The following is a 17,343-nucleotide window of genomic DNA, read 5'->3' on the forward strand; positions in this document are numbered from 1 at the left end:
GTTTCCGAGGTAACTCGGTTTGACATCTCCCTATCTTTATTTTGCTGGGGGAAAGGAAACCCAACATTTGAGCCTACTCCATGGATGTTGTTCAAAAGCTTAATATCTACTCTCTACGCACACATATACATAGGCCGAATCCAATTAGGTGGGTGAGCTGCTGCAAATCCGTTCAGAACTCTGTGGTTGTGCCATTCCAAGTATATGCATGTGTGTCCGACATGTGCTGCTAACGAGATAAAACCACCTTAAACTCTCCACTACATTGGAATTTACATGGCTGTTGGCTCCCCAACATCAAATCCTTGATCAATACAATCAATCTGATCCCAAAAGAATCGAAAGTACAATTTTTACTAGGTTAGGGAGGGGGGTTAAGTAGAGCACAAAATCAAGGACTGACTTATCCTCTTTTCACGACTTAAGACGATGAACAATTTGCTTATATTGCTATATACTCATCATCGCCAGTTAACTCGTTAATCATCAAGCATTCAAAAGGATTGATCGCAGTTACATTTTTCCTAAAACAATAAAGGCCCTCAAAAACCACACAATACCCGAAATTTAATTCCAGCTGCAAGTTACAATACACAGCAAATCGTGAATCTTACCCATGTTTCATGCATATTATTTTTTTCGGATCTTATCCAGTTGAAAGAATTGCAGCAAAGACAGACATAATCGTGAAATACGGTTTTATGTCACAAGTTTCTCAGCTTCTTTCTCTGGTGCAATCCAACAAACATAGAAAGGTCAACAAGACGTAGTGAGTTGGGAAAACACTGCCATTCAAGAAGCGGAACCCAGTTTCATTACAGTGTTAAATACCCATTCAGTTGAGAACAAAATCAATCACATTTCACTATACTGCCCAATGAACAACATGTCTACCAACTAACCTCGAATTACCAGTCGAAAAACAAAAGTAAAATTTAAACAATGGCGATCTTAGCCCCAGCCTCCTCAAGCTGCTTCTTGGCCTCATCTGCCTCGTCCTTGGACACTCCCTCCTTGAACTTCTTGGGCAAACCCTCGATGAGCTCCTTAGCCTCCTTCAACGCCAGGCTAGTCAGAGCCCTCACAGCCTTGATCACCGCAATCCTCGCGTTGCTGGGTACTTCCTCGATCACCACGTCGAACTCGGTCTTCTCCTCTACGGCCGCTGGGGCGTCTCCGGCGGCAATTCCTGGTGCGGCTGCGACGCCGGCGACTGGGGCGAAGGAAGCGGCGGAGACGCCGAGCTTGTCCTGGAGGTAGTCGACTAGGGTTCTGGCCTCTTCAAGGGTAAGGCTGGAAATGTCGGCGCCGAGCTTCTCGATCTTCTCGGGGGCGGACACGGCGGAGACAGGACGGACATGGGTGCAACGGTGGGTGAGGCTAGAAGTAGAGGTAGAGGGGAAGTGGAGGAGGTTGGGCTTGGGGTTGTGTGTAGGATAAGGAGATGGCGAGGTGGTAGAATAAGAGGGGCACCGGAGCGTGAATGTGGAGAGAGTGCTCGCCATTTCCTGTCCCAGAAAGAGAGAGCGAAAGAGTAGAGAGGAAAAAGGAGGATAGGATAGGGGGAGATACGGGCCTGGAGAATAGATATATAAGGCTAGAACTTGTTTTCTTCTTTTTCTTTGGCAATACTGCCCTTTTAAAAACGTAAAATACCAGGTACGGGAGAGCTTGTCCTTATGGAAAAAAGGAAAAAGAAGAGGGGCATTCCGAGAATCGAACTCGGGACCTCTCGCACCCAAAGCGAGAATCATACCACTAGACCAAATGCCCTCACATGAACTCATACTGATAATAAATATATTAATACAAAAAAAAAGTATTGCAAAACGATATTATCGCTCGTTCTATCTATGTCATTCTCAACCATTTAAGATAAAACGTACCGGCTAGTGTTATTAGACATGACATAATCCAGAAAGAAAAAAACAATATTTTTCATATTAATCCGTGCTTCTTTGATAAATTAAGTTGATTAAATTATCCAGGGATCTTAATGTTCTCTTGACTCATCCAGTGAGTGGTGTGCTCGGGAAAAGATAAAAATAAAATAAAATAAAATAAAATAATAATAACAGGTGGAAATGGTTGGTTCAATAGATGATTCTTTGGACACACTAAATTCCCAAAACTCATAGAGAAGGCAAAGACGAGAGAAGTTACAAATTTTTGTAATAAGATATAATATCTTGAATCTATTCTTACATGGAACAAGAATGATCCTATGATCAAAGTATTCAAAATCTCCTATCCCTATCAATGCCACATAATGGTTACACATTTAAATCAGCAAGAACAATAGTCTTCAGCTGCCGCCACTGGCCCACCACCAAAACGGTGTCTTACCACCTTCTGCGCCTCCTCCCATACCAGTACGCAAATGCAGCTATTGAAGAAGCCACAAGAACACCAGCAGTTGCATGAAAAGCATATAGCGGTCTTTCCACAATAAGACTAGAACCACTAACAACGACAGGCAATGATGGCGGCGGTTTCTGACTAACTGTCAATGCAAAGCTCAAACCCTGTCTTTCCAACTCACCCAGGTCTTCAATTGCTGGCTTGAGTCTAGTGGCCTTGGCTATAGCTTCGTACTCTTCTTTGGTTCCACCTTCAAGGAATGATCCGATTAGGTGACCCTTGCTTACCCAGTAAGCCCCAAACCTACCTCCTGAGAAATCCCCATAGTGGACTACTTCCCCTGCAGCATCCCCATAAAACTGCCAAGACATTGTGAAGACTCTGGAGTAAAAGAAAGGTAAGTAGTCAAATTCGCCAGTTTTTTCTGGTTCCATTATAGCATCAACAGCATGTCTTGCAGACTTTCGAGCTGAGTCCACGTGCTCAAGCCTGCGAGTTTCACCAAATAGTTTAACTGGAAATGCTGCAACATCACCAACTGCATAGACATAGCTGTTGCTTGACTGTAACTTTCCATTCACTTTGATCCCACCCTTCTCCAAAGTTAGTTGGCCTTCAAACAAGCTCGTGTTTGGACGGATACCTATTCCCACAACCACCATGTCAGCAGGCAGCTGACTTCCATCTCTAAGATTAACAGCAGTTACCTGAAAAAGAGGTTGATAGGCAACTTTAGAGATCTAACTGTGGCGGGGGAAGGGGGGGGGGGGGGGGGGGGGGGGGAATATAAATTTGCAAGAATAACAATGTCTTAAAAGGAAAATTAGTATTATTAGTTTATCATCAACATTATTTTTTTAAGAAATGGCCATAGACTATTATCTGATAAATTTAGACAATTTTCCAAGATTTGAGATAAAAACCTCATGCTCATTAAAGAAAAAAAGAAACTCATAAAAAAGAGATAATCTCATCAAATCCATCAATCTTCTCACATTCCATTCATAGGGAGTTCTGGTCCACCTTTCCATACAACTAAAGAATCCAAAAAAAATCCTCTCAAATTAATGTAAGCTATACCTTCCCACTGGAGTCAATATTGAATGATGACAAAACAGTCCCTTTAATGAACTTTACTCCTTTGGACTGATAATAATCTTCATAATAACTTGCAATCTTGGGAGTAAATAAACGAGCCACTGCATCACCCAATAAAAAGGAACAGTATAATCGATTGGATCCAGGTATATCTGCCTATATACTGTTCATGCATTTAATGGGCTGCTCTGCGTGTGTGCGAGTACAATGTAGATCTAAACTAGAAAAAAATATCAGTACAGTACTTACTGCAATGTTCTTCCGGAAAAACCATGGTCACATTTATTTTATTGATCACCAAAGATGCGGCACACTCCATTCCAATGTAGCCACCACCAATGACAACCGCATTACCACCAGGACAGGATTGCATGACATCAACAAGCCTATTTGCATCGGCCAAATCTCGCAAATAGCACACATTTTCAGCATCTGATCCACTCACTCCAAATTCTTCAAGCTTCAAAGCCTACATTTGACCCAGGTAAATCAATTAAAGCCAAAGAGCCACTCCTATTTTTATATTGAGAAAACTCAGACGATTTTGATATGCCAAACACATTTACACAACATGACGTATTTTGGTAAGTTCATAAGTGTTCTTTCAACATTATTTTTTTTTTCTTATTTATATAATAAGGACCAAAATCAAAAATCAAGTCAAAAGCACACCAGAGAACTAAAAACATTCTTTATAGGTAATACAGAGCAAAAACATAACATAACAAATCAAACAAACAACTCAAGTTCGTGTTTGTTAAGGTCTTGGCCTTTACCCTATCTTCTAATTCCAATTCTTACATTTCCAAGGAAGTGGCTTTGCTAATGCAACAGTCACCAAATAAAATGGGGAAAAAACATGCTTAGTAAATCTGTCACTCGAAAGGCAGAATGCTTCCTCTTTTTATACATAGCATGCATCTGGCCATTATTAATAAGATGAGCTTACTACTAAAAGCAAAATATGTATTAGCCAATGAAGGATTAGTTCCAATACCCGAGCACCTGTAGCAACAATGAGAATCTTGTAACTAATAGTCTCCCCAGCTGCTGTCAATAATGTCTTCCGCCTTACATCAGCTGACTTGACTCGAGTTCCAAGAACCAATTCAATCCCTACAGAGACCGAGATCCCAAAATAAATACCCACATTGAGAGAAACATGCACCAATATTTACATGGCTCCAATCAACAGACAACACATATCAAGAACATGTATCAACAGAAAGGTATTCTGCTGAGTAAATTTCTTATTAGCCTATTTAATTAAAAATATAATAGCGAGAGAATGTGATTACCATGTTCCTTATACCACTTTGGGGTTAGCCTTTCCTCATTAGCACCAACACATGTATGAAATGATGGAAGGCTTGCACGATCTGCATGTTAGCACTTATTTCAGTAACCAATTCAGATATAACCTGAGCAAGAAAGATGAAAGAAAGAACAAAATGAAAAACTAATCAGCATTTGCCTATCAATTAAGAACATCAGGATGAAATTTAATCCCACTTCACCCAAAAGTGCTAGCCTAAAACTCCAGGATCATCACCCTTGAGGTTGTCATAGCAGTGTCTAGATACCAATGAAGTAAGAGCTTCCAGGTAAATGATCAGCTTATTCGCTAGGTTAATCCCACTCTATTTTTGGTGATTTAGATTCCATGATATAATTGAATAAGCACTACAGCATGCCATTGTCTTTTCATTTTTCCAAAAAACCTTCCTTTTTTTTTATAAGAATATATATATTTTTTTTTTTGGGGAAAACCTTCATGAACAGAACTTTAGCTACGAAGTTCTGTGATTTCTTAATAAGAAACCGAAATACAACCCAAAATTAAAAAATAAGGAATAAAGATCTTTGCTTTCCATTTCATCTATAAACCCTTTTAAAGATTATACAAGGATAATTAACACACAATTGAAGACCTTTTCAAGAACTTATGTGTGGCATACGCAGTAACAAACAGTTCAGAGATCGAGGATGCCTTAGGGTTTTCATAGATTCTTGAATGATTCCCTTACGTAATTAATAACATTTCACATGTGGATTACGCAAAATATTTTTCTTTGCTTGAAATAATCTTTCAGTTTCATGAGCAAAATGGATACAGAAATTCAAAGGGACGAAGATCATGAATCTCTAAACCCTGACACAACACCCACTCAAAATGCTTAATAAGAGTCACTTCACAAGTATTTATGATGAGAATGCATACCTTCAGGAAGTAAAAAACCTTTGCTTAATGCAGGTCTCTCATAAGGTGCAACCTGAAATAAATGTGGCATAAAATTAAGTTCTTTCATATAAATAGGCACGCTCTTCTTAACAAACTTAACTCATATCTTAGAACAAATCAAAAGAAATGCAAGATATGATAAATCCAATCTTTGTATGATTTAAGAATCATTTTAAAGAGTATGCAAGGCTTCTAAGGTTCCAAATCATGCTCAGTCTCTAGCAATCCCAAAATACACTTCCGCCCCAGTTTGTAGGGCATAAATATCGTTCTCAACAATCTCTCGATCCAATCACATTAAACCCGCATCACTGCAAAGTAATATATGATGGTGCAATGTAGGATCAAATGAACTGCTAAATTTTTCGGTGATGTTAAAATACACAACATAAACGGTCTTGCTACAAGAACTTTTAACTAATCTTTGCGTCTGCAAAACTCTGTACCTTCAGTTAGGCTGAGTTGCCCATTATCTAGAACTCAATGGCCTTCCAACAGGGAAACAGAGAGTGGTAATTTAAGAGCATGTTTACCAATGAGAGAGTCATATATTTTATTATCCTTGCTGGCCCATCTCATGACAGCTGTCAGCTACATAATATATATGTGTGCACGCACTTGAGCATGTGTTCAATGGCCTTTGGGTCAAATGGCACTTCTACCCCCATGTAGGGGAGGAATCAGAATGTGTAACGGAATCAGAAAGTCTGAACAAGCCATATTTGGAAGACCATTTGGAGGAGTAATGTTCCGCTTAAGGTTGCTTTCTTTGGCTGGCTGGATTCTCACGGGAAAATTTTGACTATTGATAAGCTGAGAAAGTGGTCTTTTATAATGGATTGGTGGTTTATGTGAAAGAAATGGAGAAACAGCAGATCATCTTCTTCTTCACTGTGAGGTGGTTAAGGCTTTATGGGATGAAATCTTTAGTAGGCTTGGTATTGCCTGGGTCATGCCTAGGAGGGTGGTCAACTTACTGTCATGTTGGAGAGGAATTCAGGGCAATCTTCAAATCGCTGCTGTTTGGAAGATGGTGCCTCCATGCTTAATGTGGTGTACTTGGAACGAAATGAATGGTCGCTGTTTTGATAATAAGGAGCATTCGATGGGAGGGTTCAAGGACTTTTTCTTTCATACATTGTTAATTTGGGCTTCGGCGATTGTATTGAATGGGATTAGTTTTCATGACTTTTATGCTGCTTTTCACAGCGCCTAGCTTGTAATTAGGTTCATCTCTTGTATACTTCATGTGTACATGGCCATACCTAATTATGTGGATTGATAAATTATTCTTACTTATAAAAAATATATATAACTTCTCACATAAAAACTAAAAAAAAAAAATTATATATATATATATTTTTTTTTGGGGGGGGGGGGGGAGGGAGGGGCTCAACACGTGTGATTCCACCCCTGCGCCCATGAATACAGGTCATGAATGAGGTCTCCAGTTCATGCCTGTGGAGTCATTACCTAACAGTTATCATACATGAATTATGCTATATGTTGCACCCCTATTCCTCTTATCCCACTATGGCATTGCTTATCATCTATTAGATCAGCTCTTGCTTTTTCGAAAAAGAAATTCAAAGGTTAATATACCCAGGTCGAAAATGAGATGATAGTGTAGCGTATAAAATTAGAAGGAACTGATCGTTATTGGGTTAATTATACTACACCGTTCTCATCAAGAAACTTGAGATTTAATCGAAATATTAGCACTCTTGGTCGAAGAAACAAAGAAAGCAAGAATCTATACTTAACTACAAATATAAAGGCCTGTGCGTGTTCAAGCATGTGTAGGACTTGAAACACTGTTCAGAATACTAAACAATCTTTAGACGAAGAGAAGTGAGAACCAACGCCCTTTCTTAAATTCATAAGCTAGATTTATCAATCAGCCGCATTCATATCACACGCAATCCAAGTTTGAAAGATGCAAATTATAAACCAGATTCTGGACCTAGATAAGAATACGTTAAAGAATTTTACTAATTAAATTACAAAAAATAGAATGATTACCCAACTGTATATCATACCCATTAAAGAAGTGAACTTTCAAAGAGGAAAAATATGAGAGAGAGAGAGAGAGAGAGAGAGAGAGGTTACTGATTCTTCGGAGATTATGCAGAGTTCACCATGAGAGACCCCCTCCTTGTGAATTCAAGAGCTGCATACCCAGCTGCCACCCCTCCTCCAAGAATCACGTAGACAAACGCCCTTCCCATCTCTCACACTCCCAGTTTCTTATGCGTTCGGGTGGGATTGAGATTTCCAACAATTTCTTATGGGCAAGCGCTTGCTTTGAAGTTTGAACACATACACATAAAATATTAAAATAATACTTACGGAGAGAAAAATGAACGTCATTAATTTTAAATCCGATATTCCACGGCCCCACCCGATGAAACGTGGTGATTGGTGTTGTTGATGGTGACAATCCCGTAGTTACCGTAATACCCTTATGACTCCTAAAATCCGTTTTTCTTTTTTTCCTCAATTTAAATACCCTGTTATGCAGTGTACTCTTTTTTAAAAAAAAATAAAATTAACAGTTAAAAAGAAATTAATTTTTTCATATAAATTTCATATTTATTATTATTTTTTTAAAATATTTATACTCAATTACAAATATCATTTATCATCCTAAAATCCTATTGTGTGGAAGTAAATGAAGATGAGGATGCAGCCAGTCATACGCTGCCACGTTTAAGAGAAATATGGTATGTGAGCGGTGGATAGTGAGAGGGCGGATATCGTTGGAAACTGTGATAGATGATGTGATCATCAAAGCTTTACCTTCTCCTCGTGCAACTGAAAATGTGGATGAGGCTTACGGTTTCCACCTTTGCTACAAACCACTCCTCCTTTTCCTTATCTTTTTCTATTTATTTTTTATTTTGGTTTTTTAAAATGTCATATATTACGTATTCATCTTATTTTCCCATTGTGCATTTTTCCACTAAAATTAATAAGTAATTAAAAAATAAGAAATAATAATAATAATTTAAGGAAGTATTTATTTTATTTTAACTTATGACTCCCTTTAAAGTTTAAGATTAAGCAGTTCATAGGTGCAAACAATCATTTAATATCACAATCCTAATAAAAAGCTAACTATTTAATTAGTTCCGGAGTAGGTCTGAAGAGCTCTGCCTTAAAAATGTTCCGACATAAAAAATATTTATCAATCAATAATCATCTATTTTTAGTTTCTTGTTTTTATTTTAAGCAGATCACTAATTTAATTATAATATAATTTAATTGGTATAATTATTTCATCCCCTTCGTGGTTATTGAGTCCCAATGATCGATCTGGGTCCAGAGCCAATTAATCCCCTCCTCCTCTTCCTGGTCTTCTTCTCCTGCGTTGTCTTCTTCTTTCTTTGTTCCTGGGCCGGCCAGGTCTGCCAATTAGAAGTGCCTGCCACACACGAATTGCGTGTGTTACAAAAGTCATTTGGAAGACCAATGATCAAATAAAAGGCTAATTAGATGCCATCTATTCGTGCATGTCAACGCGTGCATGCATGATCGGATCGAAGATCTAGCTACTTAATTTGCATTCAAGGTATCTCAAATTAATAGTAGCAGTACTACTACGTACGTACTACAGGGTTTAGGCATGGAGAGTTTTAATATTTTTAATTAACATTAATGATTTTAATTATAATGGTTTTGTACGTGAATATATATGCATGACCAATATTATATTAATGTTCAAAGTACACAAGTTCATTTCAATCAATGACTACTTAAATTATGCATGGTTTAATTAAGCCTCTGATCTAGTGATAATTTAATTTTCGTAAATACATGGGTTGATGAAGGTTCTATCTTATAATCCTTCACGTACGTACGTACAAAAGAGTTGGGAAAATCAAAGATATTTATGAAACTAGCAAACGGAACATTAATAATGGTTTTTCATATGCATGTAGAACTTATAAGTACATGCAGGACAATTAATTAATTGCTAGGCCAACTGCAACTGGCCGTATGTATGTATGTATATATATATATATATATATATATATTTAAATATTACATTCTTTAATTTATTAGTTTCCGCGTAAAATGTTTCTATCAAACAATTAGTATTTTCACTACAATTTTTTTTAAGTAATTAACGATCTCCGTTGTTTGATTAAGAGGTTATAAAAATAATTTCGGAGAGTAATACTACTGGTTTGCCTATCATCATGGTGGACAATGCTGACCGAGGGAGGAGGCATCATATTTATATATAGATAGACACACACATGTATAACTGATAATGGATAATGTTGATTTTAATAAATAGAGAATCCCAAAGATTGATGTTAAATCTATTTACAAAATCAGTTGGGTTCAGTCTGCTTTTAAGACCGAGTTCGATGTTAATTAAAACTGTTGAACAAACATATGTTATTTCTAAAACCTATGAAAAATATTGTCTATTTAACAGAAAATCGATTCAAGATTTTATGGTAAAAAGTTACAAATTTCTACATATTGGTTATGTTCAAGTTGCTGTTAAACCTCTCACGAGAAAAGGCGTCAATGTTTCGGTACTTATTTGTTCGCGCGATGCTAGGTTCAATAAATTTGAAATCAGCATACTTGGTATGATTCAATCTTCTCTGTTTAGTGATTCTGTTCACTTTGATTGTTTTCCTGATTTAACTCTTATTTTGAATGATCCTAACATTTTTTAAGTTTTGACTTTAAATATTTTGACATTTGGGTATGATATGGAAGAAGGTAGTGAACCTCTTGCCATAAGTTATCGTATTTATTATCGGACATTAAAAACTAATTTAAATCCTAAAGTTATTTTAAAAACTTCATGAAATGAAACTTTGTTAATTCAAAATTCTACTCCTGATGCTAATATTTTCAAGTTCCAAAAATGATTCATTGGAAAGATATTACTCTTCCTGATGAATGGACTTTGGAACATAAAGTTCCTCCTGCTAAGGTTATTTCTGATAAACTTAACCTTAATTATATTCAGTAATATTTGAACAGTACTATTAAAATTAGTTTTAATCAACCTCTAGTAAGCAACAAAAGGAGAAATTCTTTTGCTGAAACTATAAGTCTTTTTGTTGGATCTATTGCTAGTAACCCAAAAAGAAGAGATCAAAATCTTATATGTGTGTGTATGAGAGAGAGAGAAAGAGAGAGCGTCTTTTCTTTTTGTAGAAAATTGTAAGCGTAGTTGTAAAGGACGTGTTTCACACTACCAGCCACTCGAACGACCTACAAAGAACAACCCGACGGCACTTGGTGCCCAAGATAAGTTCCAATACCTAAGTTAGAGAAGTGGTCTCAATATATAATATGTCAAGAAGATCAATAAAACATTTGTTACATTCATGTACCATTTATAGAAACACAGGAACGTGTCAAGGGAATCAATAACCATCAGTTCTCTGCATTTATCTCTAATTATCCCTTAACAAAAGAGGAGGAGATAACAATTCTGATTTATAGGGGTTATCCATCTCAGGATAACTGCATTTATCTTATGGCGTTATCTCCTTACGAATAGTGTTGCTTCCTTGTTGATACCATGCTCCTATGGGTCCTTGGGCCGCGAGCCTAGTAGGTCAAAGTGGTGAGCTGGGCTTGCCTACCAACCGTGGGCTTGGCAACAAGAGGACCCAAATATCCCCTTTAATAATATTGGCAGCGTAAAAGAGTGGGGGAAGGAAAAAGACAGGGAGGGGCATTCATCAGCTTTATTTGAAAATTTACTTAAGCTTTAGCAATATACAGAGCAATTTTTTTTCTATTAATAATATATTTTATCATACATATATACCAAATAAGCACAAGAGAACTAATTAATATAGAAAGGGATATAATATTTCGGCAGGAAATTTACGTTTGGACCAAATAGATTAGGTAGATATCGTAGTCTCAAAGTTTCCTTGATCACTTTGATCTCAGTACCTTTGCGTGTATATGATTTAGGTAATTACTCAGCATCCAAAAAAGTGGACGGTCATCAATCACAAATATTGCTGCTCAAAGTCGATATATGTTGACACAGAACTCATGAGATGGAGAGAGAGCTAGCTGGCTAGCTAGCTAGTCATGATCATGACTAGAAGCTAAAATTAACACTACTCTTCGATACCCATAAGCAACGTTTTATATATCAACATCGAAGTGGACATATCGCAATAATTGGTAACTTCAATCCGTAATATCCTATATATATATATATATATAGACACCTTTTTCTCTTAAAATTAAATATTATAGGTAGAAATTAATTAATTAATTACATTTTTCAACCAACTATAGATTGCATGCAGCCTAAGTATCTCTGATCGATCATAGGAGAAAATTATCTGAATATTGGCACCGATTTTCATGCACGCTTCCATGAGTACTCAATATTGGCCGACCCGTCATGTGTTTTCCTTATCTTGCACATGGCCGTTATATCTATTGAAATGACTTTTTTTCTTTTTTTTTTTCGCGAAACATGTGGTTGAAAACATATGACATTAATGAAAGCCTTGAGACTTTGTCCATCATCGTGTACTTTTTCCCATACAAAATTAGCGGTACCACAGAATCCGAGGAAGTGGATCAGCTTGATCGAGGATCCTAGCTAGCACGATCGCAAACTCTGAAATATTTGTTTCTAACTTCGAGAGTAAGGTAATTAATTTTGGAACGAAAGTACTTGAGGCTGTCGGTACGTATACACGAGGTCAAAGCTAGCAAGCTAGCTAGTACTCTAATATTAAATGCATGCAGCTGCATGCATGTTGAAGGGGCGCCTTAGCTAGGCTAGCGTTATGGTCAAATTTAGTAACCAAGATTTCCTATATTTTCCTAGCTAGGCTAGCGTTATCAGTAGCACTAGCACTGCTTGCTCGATCGCTGCTTTCGCTAGCTAGAATTAGGTTAGTGTTAGGCCTTCATATATTTTGCATATATATTCATCATATATGGATGGCTAATGGCTATGCTCAAAAATGGATATTCATGGAAAGCATAGACGGAATATATAATATGACGTACGTACAAGCATAGTTTTCTAGCTTTCTTACGTGTCAAATTCCCTATGGCTTCAGTTTATATTAAGTACTACTATATATCGATATATATATATATATTTTTTTGCATGTGTTCATGTCTACGTACGTGGCAAGCTCAGTACTGCTGATCATGATCATATATCCTAGTACTACTTGCATGAAAAATCACTTTTGTCTTGATACGCTGTCTGAAGCAATAAGATCGATCGATATTACAATCGATATTACACCGCGTACTCCACTAGCCATTACTCCACCAGTTTATATGTAGTTCATCAAGATTTTGGAGTACTTTAATGTTAATTGCCAAATATTAATTAAACAGTGAAAGTCATGTCATATATAATATATCTAGTTCCTATTCAAACCCAAATAAGCTAGATATATAGTTTGTGAAGTGTTTAGGCATGTCATCGATCTTTGTGTCTGATCATGAACTTTATAAGCAATTATATATGTACATACATATATAGCTGATCAATATATATAATTTAAACTCATCAGTAAGAAATTACACGCGGTGATCTTATAGTACTACTATATATCTAGCTAGGCCAGAAAAATATAGATTAGTTATGTAAATACAAAGGGTCTTTGATAATCAACCTATCGATCATAGACTAATACAAGGTGGTATATACGTAATTACACACATAATATTATGGTTAGGTATATATATATATATATATATATATATATATATATATATATATGACTTTCTAGGGTACCTCATGGAGAGAAGATTTGCGAAAGGGACATCACATCGATGTCTACTAAGATATGGGAATCAAGTACTCTTTGTCTCTGTTACCTCAAAAAGTAAACACAAAAAGATCAAGTCATTGTCATTGGTCGATCGACTGTGATCCTTCATCTATGTTGATAAAGAAATTAAGATCAGAGCAAGATACTCATGTCATAAGAGAGGATCGAGAAGTGTATATAGGATCCTATATATATATTACAAACCATAATATATATATATATATATATTTGCATATCCGTACGTACGTAAAATACCGATTGATCATCGAAGTTTAAATAAAAATTTGGGTCACAATATATACTAAATTTGTTATACTACTTGTACTGTTTAATCCCCACCAAATAGTTGCATGGACCAGATGTCCTCCATGCTCCAATAATAGTTGTCATTAATGGATTCAGGAGCGGGTAAATGAGGTGCTGGAATAGGCTGATCCATATTTGTTTGGAGTGATGGCGGAGAGTAGGTTTCCAGCGGGTCAACGTCCATGCTGCCTACTGCAGACACTTGGCTAATTGAGCTTCCAGTTTGGTCATTCATGACTACAGAAGAACTACTCTGCCCATATAAATTCTCTGCTTGCTTGATATGCTTTTGGATTCTGGTCCTCCAGTAGTTCTTTATTTCATTGTCAGTTCTTCCAGGAAGATGCTTAGCAATTTTTGACCACCTGCTTTAATTTAGCAAGTAACTCGCAAAAGACAGCTATAACTTATAAGGGACATATATAATAGTTATACAGCCATTTGATGATGATCTTAATTAATTATCTAATCATGAGATTAATCTGTCAGGATTTCAGTACAGAAAAACATGCGCAGCTAGCTAGCATATATATATGATTCGACAAAAACATCTTAAAATCTTGAATTAGCAAAATCATCATGCATGCATGTAATAGCTAGAAAGCTGCCGAAAGTATGGTACTCAATGATCATGAGAAAGTTGCTGGCTATAATATTATATATAGCTATTTAATTAATGTGATCCAAGATTCATCAGATCAAGATCACTTGATTTTGGTGATAATGCATGCGGGACTTATAGAAATTATAATTCCATAATTAACATGTACGAATATATATAATCGAGCAAACAAAAATGATCCTCTTGTTGATTCTAGAAACAAATGTTATAGATAGCAATGCAACCTACTGATTTATTAAAGAGACTTATTCCAAACCATATGTTCCGATCCATATATATATGTACGGTTCAAAACCTAATTCCTCCGTGCATTTGTTAGACTTTATATAAGGAAAACTAGAATTAATTTCCAGCTCTATCGGATGGAGCTGTCCCGGCCCTTGCTTTGCAGCTAGGGCTCACCACTCATGAACCAAGTAATTTCTGAATGGCTCGTGCACGATGGAGAAACTATGTTCAACTTCTTTCTCTTGTTCTTCTTCTTCTTCTTCTTCCCTTTTATTTGTTCTCCCAGTTTTTCTTTTGAAGTTTTAGTATTTAGTTATGAAACTGTTCATGCCTATGATCTAGATTATGCACCACCTGATCTGTCCAGTATATACAGACATTAAGGATGCAGGACGTGTATCAAAGCTAGAATATTAATTCTTTAAGGTACGTATATAGCGATCTTCATTTTCTCCAAAACAGTTTAGAAAAAAATGAATTTTTTTCGTCATTTTCGATCGGGTGTGCATGTGCATGGTTGGGTCAGGAAAATTTGAACAAATTAATGAAAAGATTTTGGTGAAATATCATAAAATAAGGAAAACAGTTCTAGGGAATATATCTATATATATATATGTATATATATCTTTTTCTTTGAACCAGATCTCTAGCACTTTTTGGGGAAGCATGGCTGCATGTGGTAATTATAGAACAGCAAGTTCTCTTCTAGATCTCTTTACCCATCCACTGACTTATGAGAGCGTCGAAGATCACATCCTTTCGCCTTGAATCACTGGGGCCCATGCATGCCATTATACGTAGTCATGAAGAATGGAAAATTAAGAATACATGATGGCTGTCTACCTCAGAGAATTTATTTTTCTTCTGAAAGCGACCGTCGGTAACATGTGACCAATTGATATGGGTTCGGCTTAAAGAGGAAACAAATTATATTGCTGATCAATCTATTTGGCCAGGGTTCTGATCAACATCCTATATATATATATATATATATATATATATATATAAATATAATTACTGATTCACACCTGTAATATTGTAAGTATTTCTAGATCTTTGATTACCTTTTAGTATATAATTTTAGATAACTAATTAACTAATCATTTATTAGCTTTTTAGGGTGTACAAATTTGGTTTTGTCTTTTATTTTTTTTCAAGAATTTGTAAACTTTTGGAATGGAGTGGGGATGGAGATATAGATATATATATATATATATATATATATATATATATATATCCTCTATGCACCCTAATTAATTAATCTATAATTAGTTAAATTACCCTAGTGATATATATATATATATATAGTACTAATTGTCAACTTCATGCTTGATTTATATTATTCTATTTTTAAGTCAGTGTGTAGAGTACATAATCATCCATATTATCATCTAAATGGCAAGATTTGATTTATAAGATTTAAATTTTAAAATTTATCTTTCAAATCAAATTATATAATATAAACATATTACTTTTAAGAACATAATTTTTCTTTAAAAAGATGTCGTCTTAGATGTAGATATAGGGTTTAAAAAAAAAAAAAAAAGATTGGCCGGCCGATAATTAATTAAGAAAAAAAGACTCCAAAAGGTACTGATAGATCTAATTAAGGAGAATCTCTTATTTGTATGCATGTCTACTGCATATATACTTGAGATGATATGCCTCGATTACTCCATCATATACATGATATTATAACACCTAAAGTGAAAATTGCAGATCGAAGGGAAAGGCACAAACTATTTTAAGAAAAAACCTCTCGATCGTCCAGCTTCCATACGGATGAAATCGTAAGCTTACTTAGCTTGGTAATAAAATATAGTACATAATTATTAAGATACCAAAAATCAAGAAAACCAGATAATTGGCACATAGGAAATTCAGGAAAAGATCTTGCAAAGGCACTGCAAAAATCTCTCTGATCTGACGGACAGTCACCGAGTTGTACGTATGATTAGTCAAAACAAGTACTGTAGAAGAAATCGATCGAAGTTGATCTCCAGCTTTGACCTTTGTAGTTCAGAAATAATAAAGAAAGCTAGCTAGCTAGGGTTGGAGGCTTGCTGTTGTAAAATTTAACATGCATACATACATACATATATATATATATATATAAAACAGACCAAATACATATATATATATATATATGTACTTGTGATTATAATTTGCAACAGAACGCACCTGTTTCCCCACTTAGCGTGCAGTTCCACAATCAAGAGCTCTTCTTCGGGTGTAATATTACCTCTTCGAACGTCAGGTCGAAGATAGTTTAGCCAACGGAGCCGGCAACTCTTTCCGGTACGTTTGAGACCTAGATGATCAGCATGCAGGATAATTGCTAAAATCAAACTCATACTCCATAGTACTGATCACAAGCTAGCTGGGTTAATACTGCTGCTAAAACGAAAGTAATTTCAAATTCCCCAAGATATTTGTATATAGTGAATTAGCTAGCGGTTTAATTACCGGCAGATTTGGCTAGGGTGTTCCATACTCCTTCACCGTGATTTGCAATATAATTGATCAGAATCATGTCTTCTTCCATGGTCCATGGCCCTTTTCTCACTTCAGCATCTTGGGATGAGTTGCATGGTTTCTTATCCATTTTTGTGGATCAGAGATCAGAGAAGAGAAGAGAGAAAGAGATAGAGATAGAGAGATTTGTGTAGAAAGCTAGA

General features: G+C 36.0%; 3 protein-coding genes and 1 non-coding gene across 4 annotated transcripts; all 4 read right to left on the bottom strand.

Annotated features, from left to right (window-relative positions):
• Positions 1–774: 774 nt before the first annotated feature.
• On the bottom strand, positions 775–1,568 carry LOC121250433 (50S ribosomal protein L12, chloroplastic-like). Its single transcript, XM_041149565.1, has one exon. The coding sequence runs from the start codon at positions 1,503–1,505 to the stop codon at positions 936–938; it is 570 nt and encodes a 189-aa protein (XP_041005499.1). The 5' UTR covers positions 1,506–1,568; the 3' UTR covers positions 775–935.
• A 133-nt stretch (positions 1,569–1,701) lies between these two features.
• On the bottom strand, positions 1,702–1,773 carry TRNAP-UGG. Its single transcript has one exon. It is a non-coding gene; the product is annotated as a tRNA-Pro (tRNA).
• A 378-nt stretch (positions 1,774–2,151) lies between these two features.
• On the bottom strand, positions 2,152–8,082 carry LOC121250212 (monodehydroascorbate reductase 4, peroxisomal). The gene is given in 8 exon segments (XM_041149235.1): positions 2,152–3,068; positions 3,442–3,560; positions 3,709–3,928; positions 4,457–4,575; positions 4,758–4,838; positions 5,681–5,732; positions 7,811–7,848; positions 7,851–8,082. Coding segments are annotated over 8 exon segments (1,434 nt in total). The 5' UTR covers positions 7,930–8,082; the 3' UTR covers positions 2,152–2,342.
• A 5,738-nt stretch (positions 8,083–13,820) lies between these two features.
• Positions 13,821–17,343, bottom strand: LOC121250213 (MYB-like transcription factor EOBII). Its single transcript, XM_041149237.1, has 3 exons — positions 17,132–17,343; positions 16,847–16,976; positions 13,821–14,180 (listed from the first exon to the last, which is right to left on the bottom strand). Exons 1-3 carry the CDS (start codon positions 17,268–17,270, stop codon positions 13,838–13,840), a joined length of 612 nt encoding a protein of 203 aa, XP_041005171.1. The 5' UTR covers positions 17,271–17,343; the 3' UTR covers positions 13,821–13,837.

Source organism: Juglans microcarpa x Juglans regia, chromosome 2D (assembly GCF_004785595.1).
Source record: "Juglans microcarpa x Juglans regia isolate MS1-56 chromosome 2D, Jm3101_v1.0, whole genome shotgun sequence".
NCBI classification, from domain to species: domain Eukaryota; kingdom Viridiplantae; phylum Streptophyta; class Magnoliopsida; order Fagales; family Juglandaceae; genus Juglans; species Juglans microcarpa x Juglans regia.

Excerpts from the sequence above, each read along its gene's own strand:
- LOC121250433 (XM_041149565.1), bottom strand. The coding sequence starts at position 1,505 with ATGGCGAGCACTCTCTCCACATTCACGCTCCGGTGCCCCTCTTATTCT.
- LOC121250213 (XM_041149237.1), bottom strand. The coding sequence starts at position 17,270 with ATGGATAAGAAACCATGCAACTCATCCCAAGATGCTGAAGTGAGAAAA. Across the intron at positions 16,977-17,131 it reads CACCCTAGCCAAATCTGCCG|GTCTCAAACGTACCGGAAAG; the intron begins GTAATTAAACCG and ends CTGATCATCTAG. Across the intron at positions 14,181-16,846 it reads CACGCTAAGTGGGGAAACAG|GTGGTCAAAAATTGCTAAGC; the intron begins GTGCGTTCTGTT and ends AAATTAAAGCAG.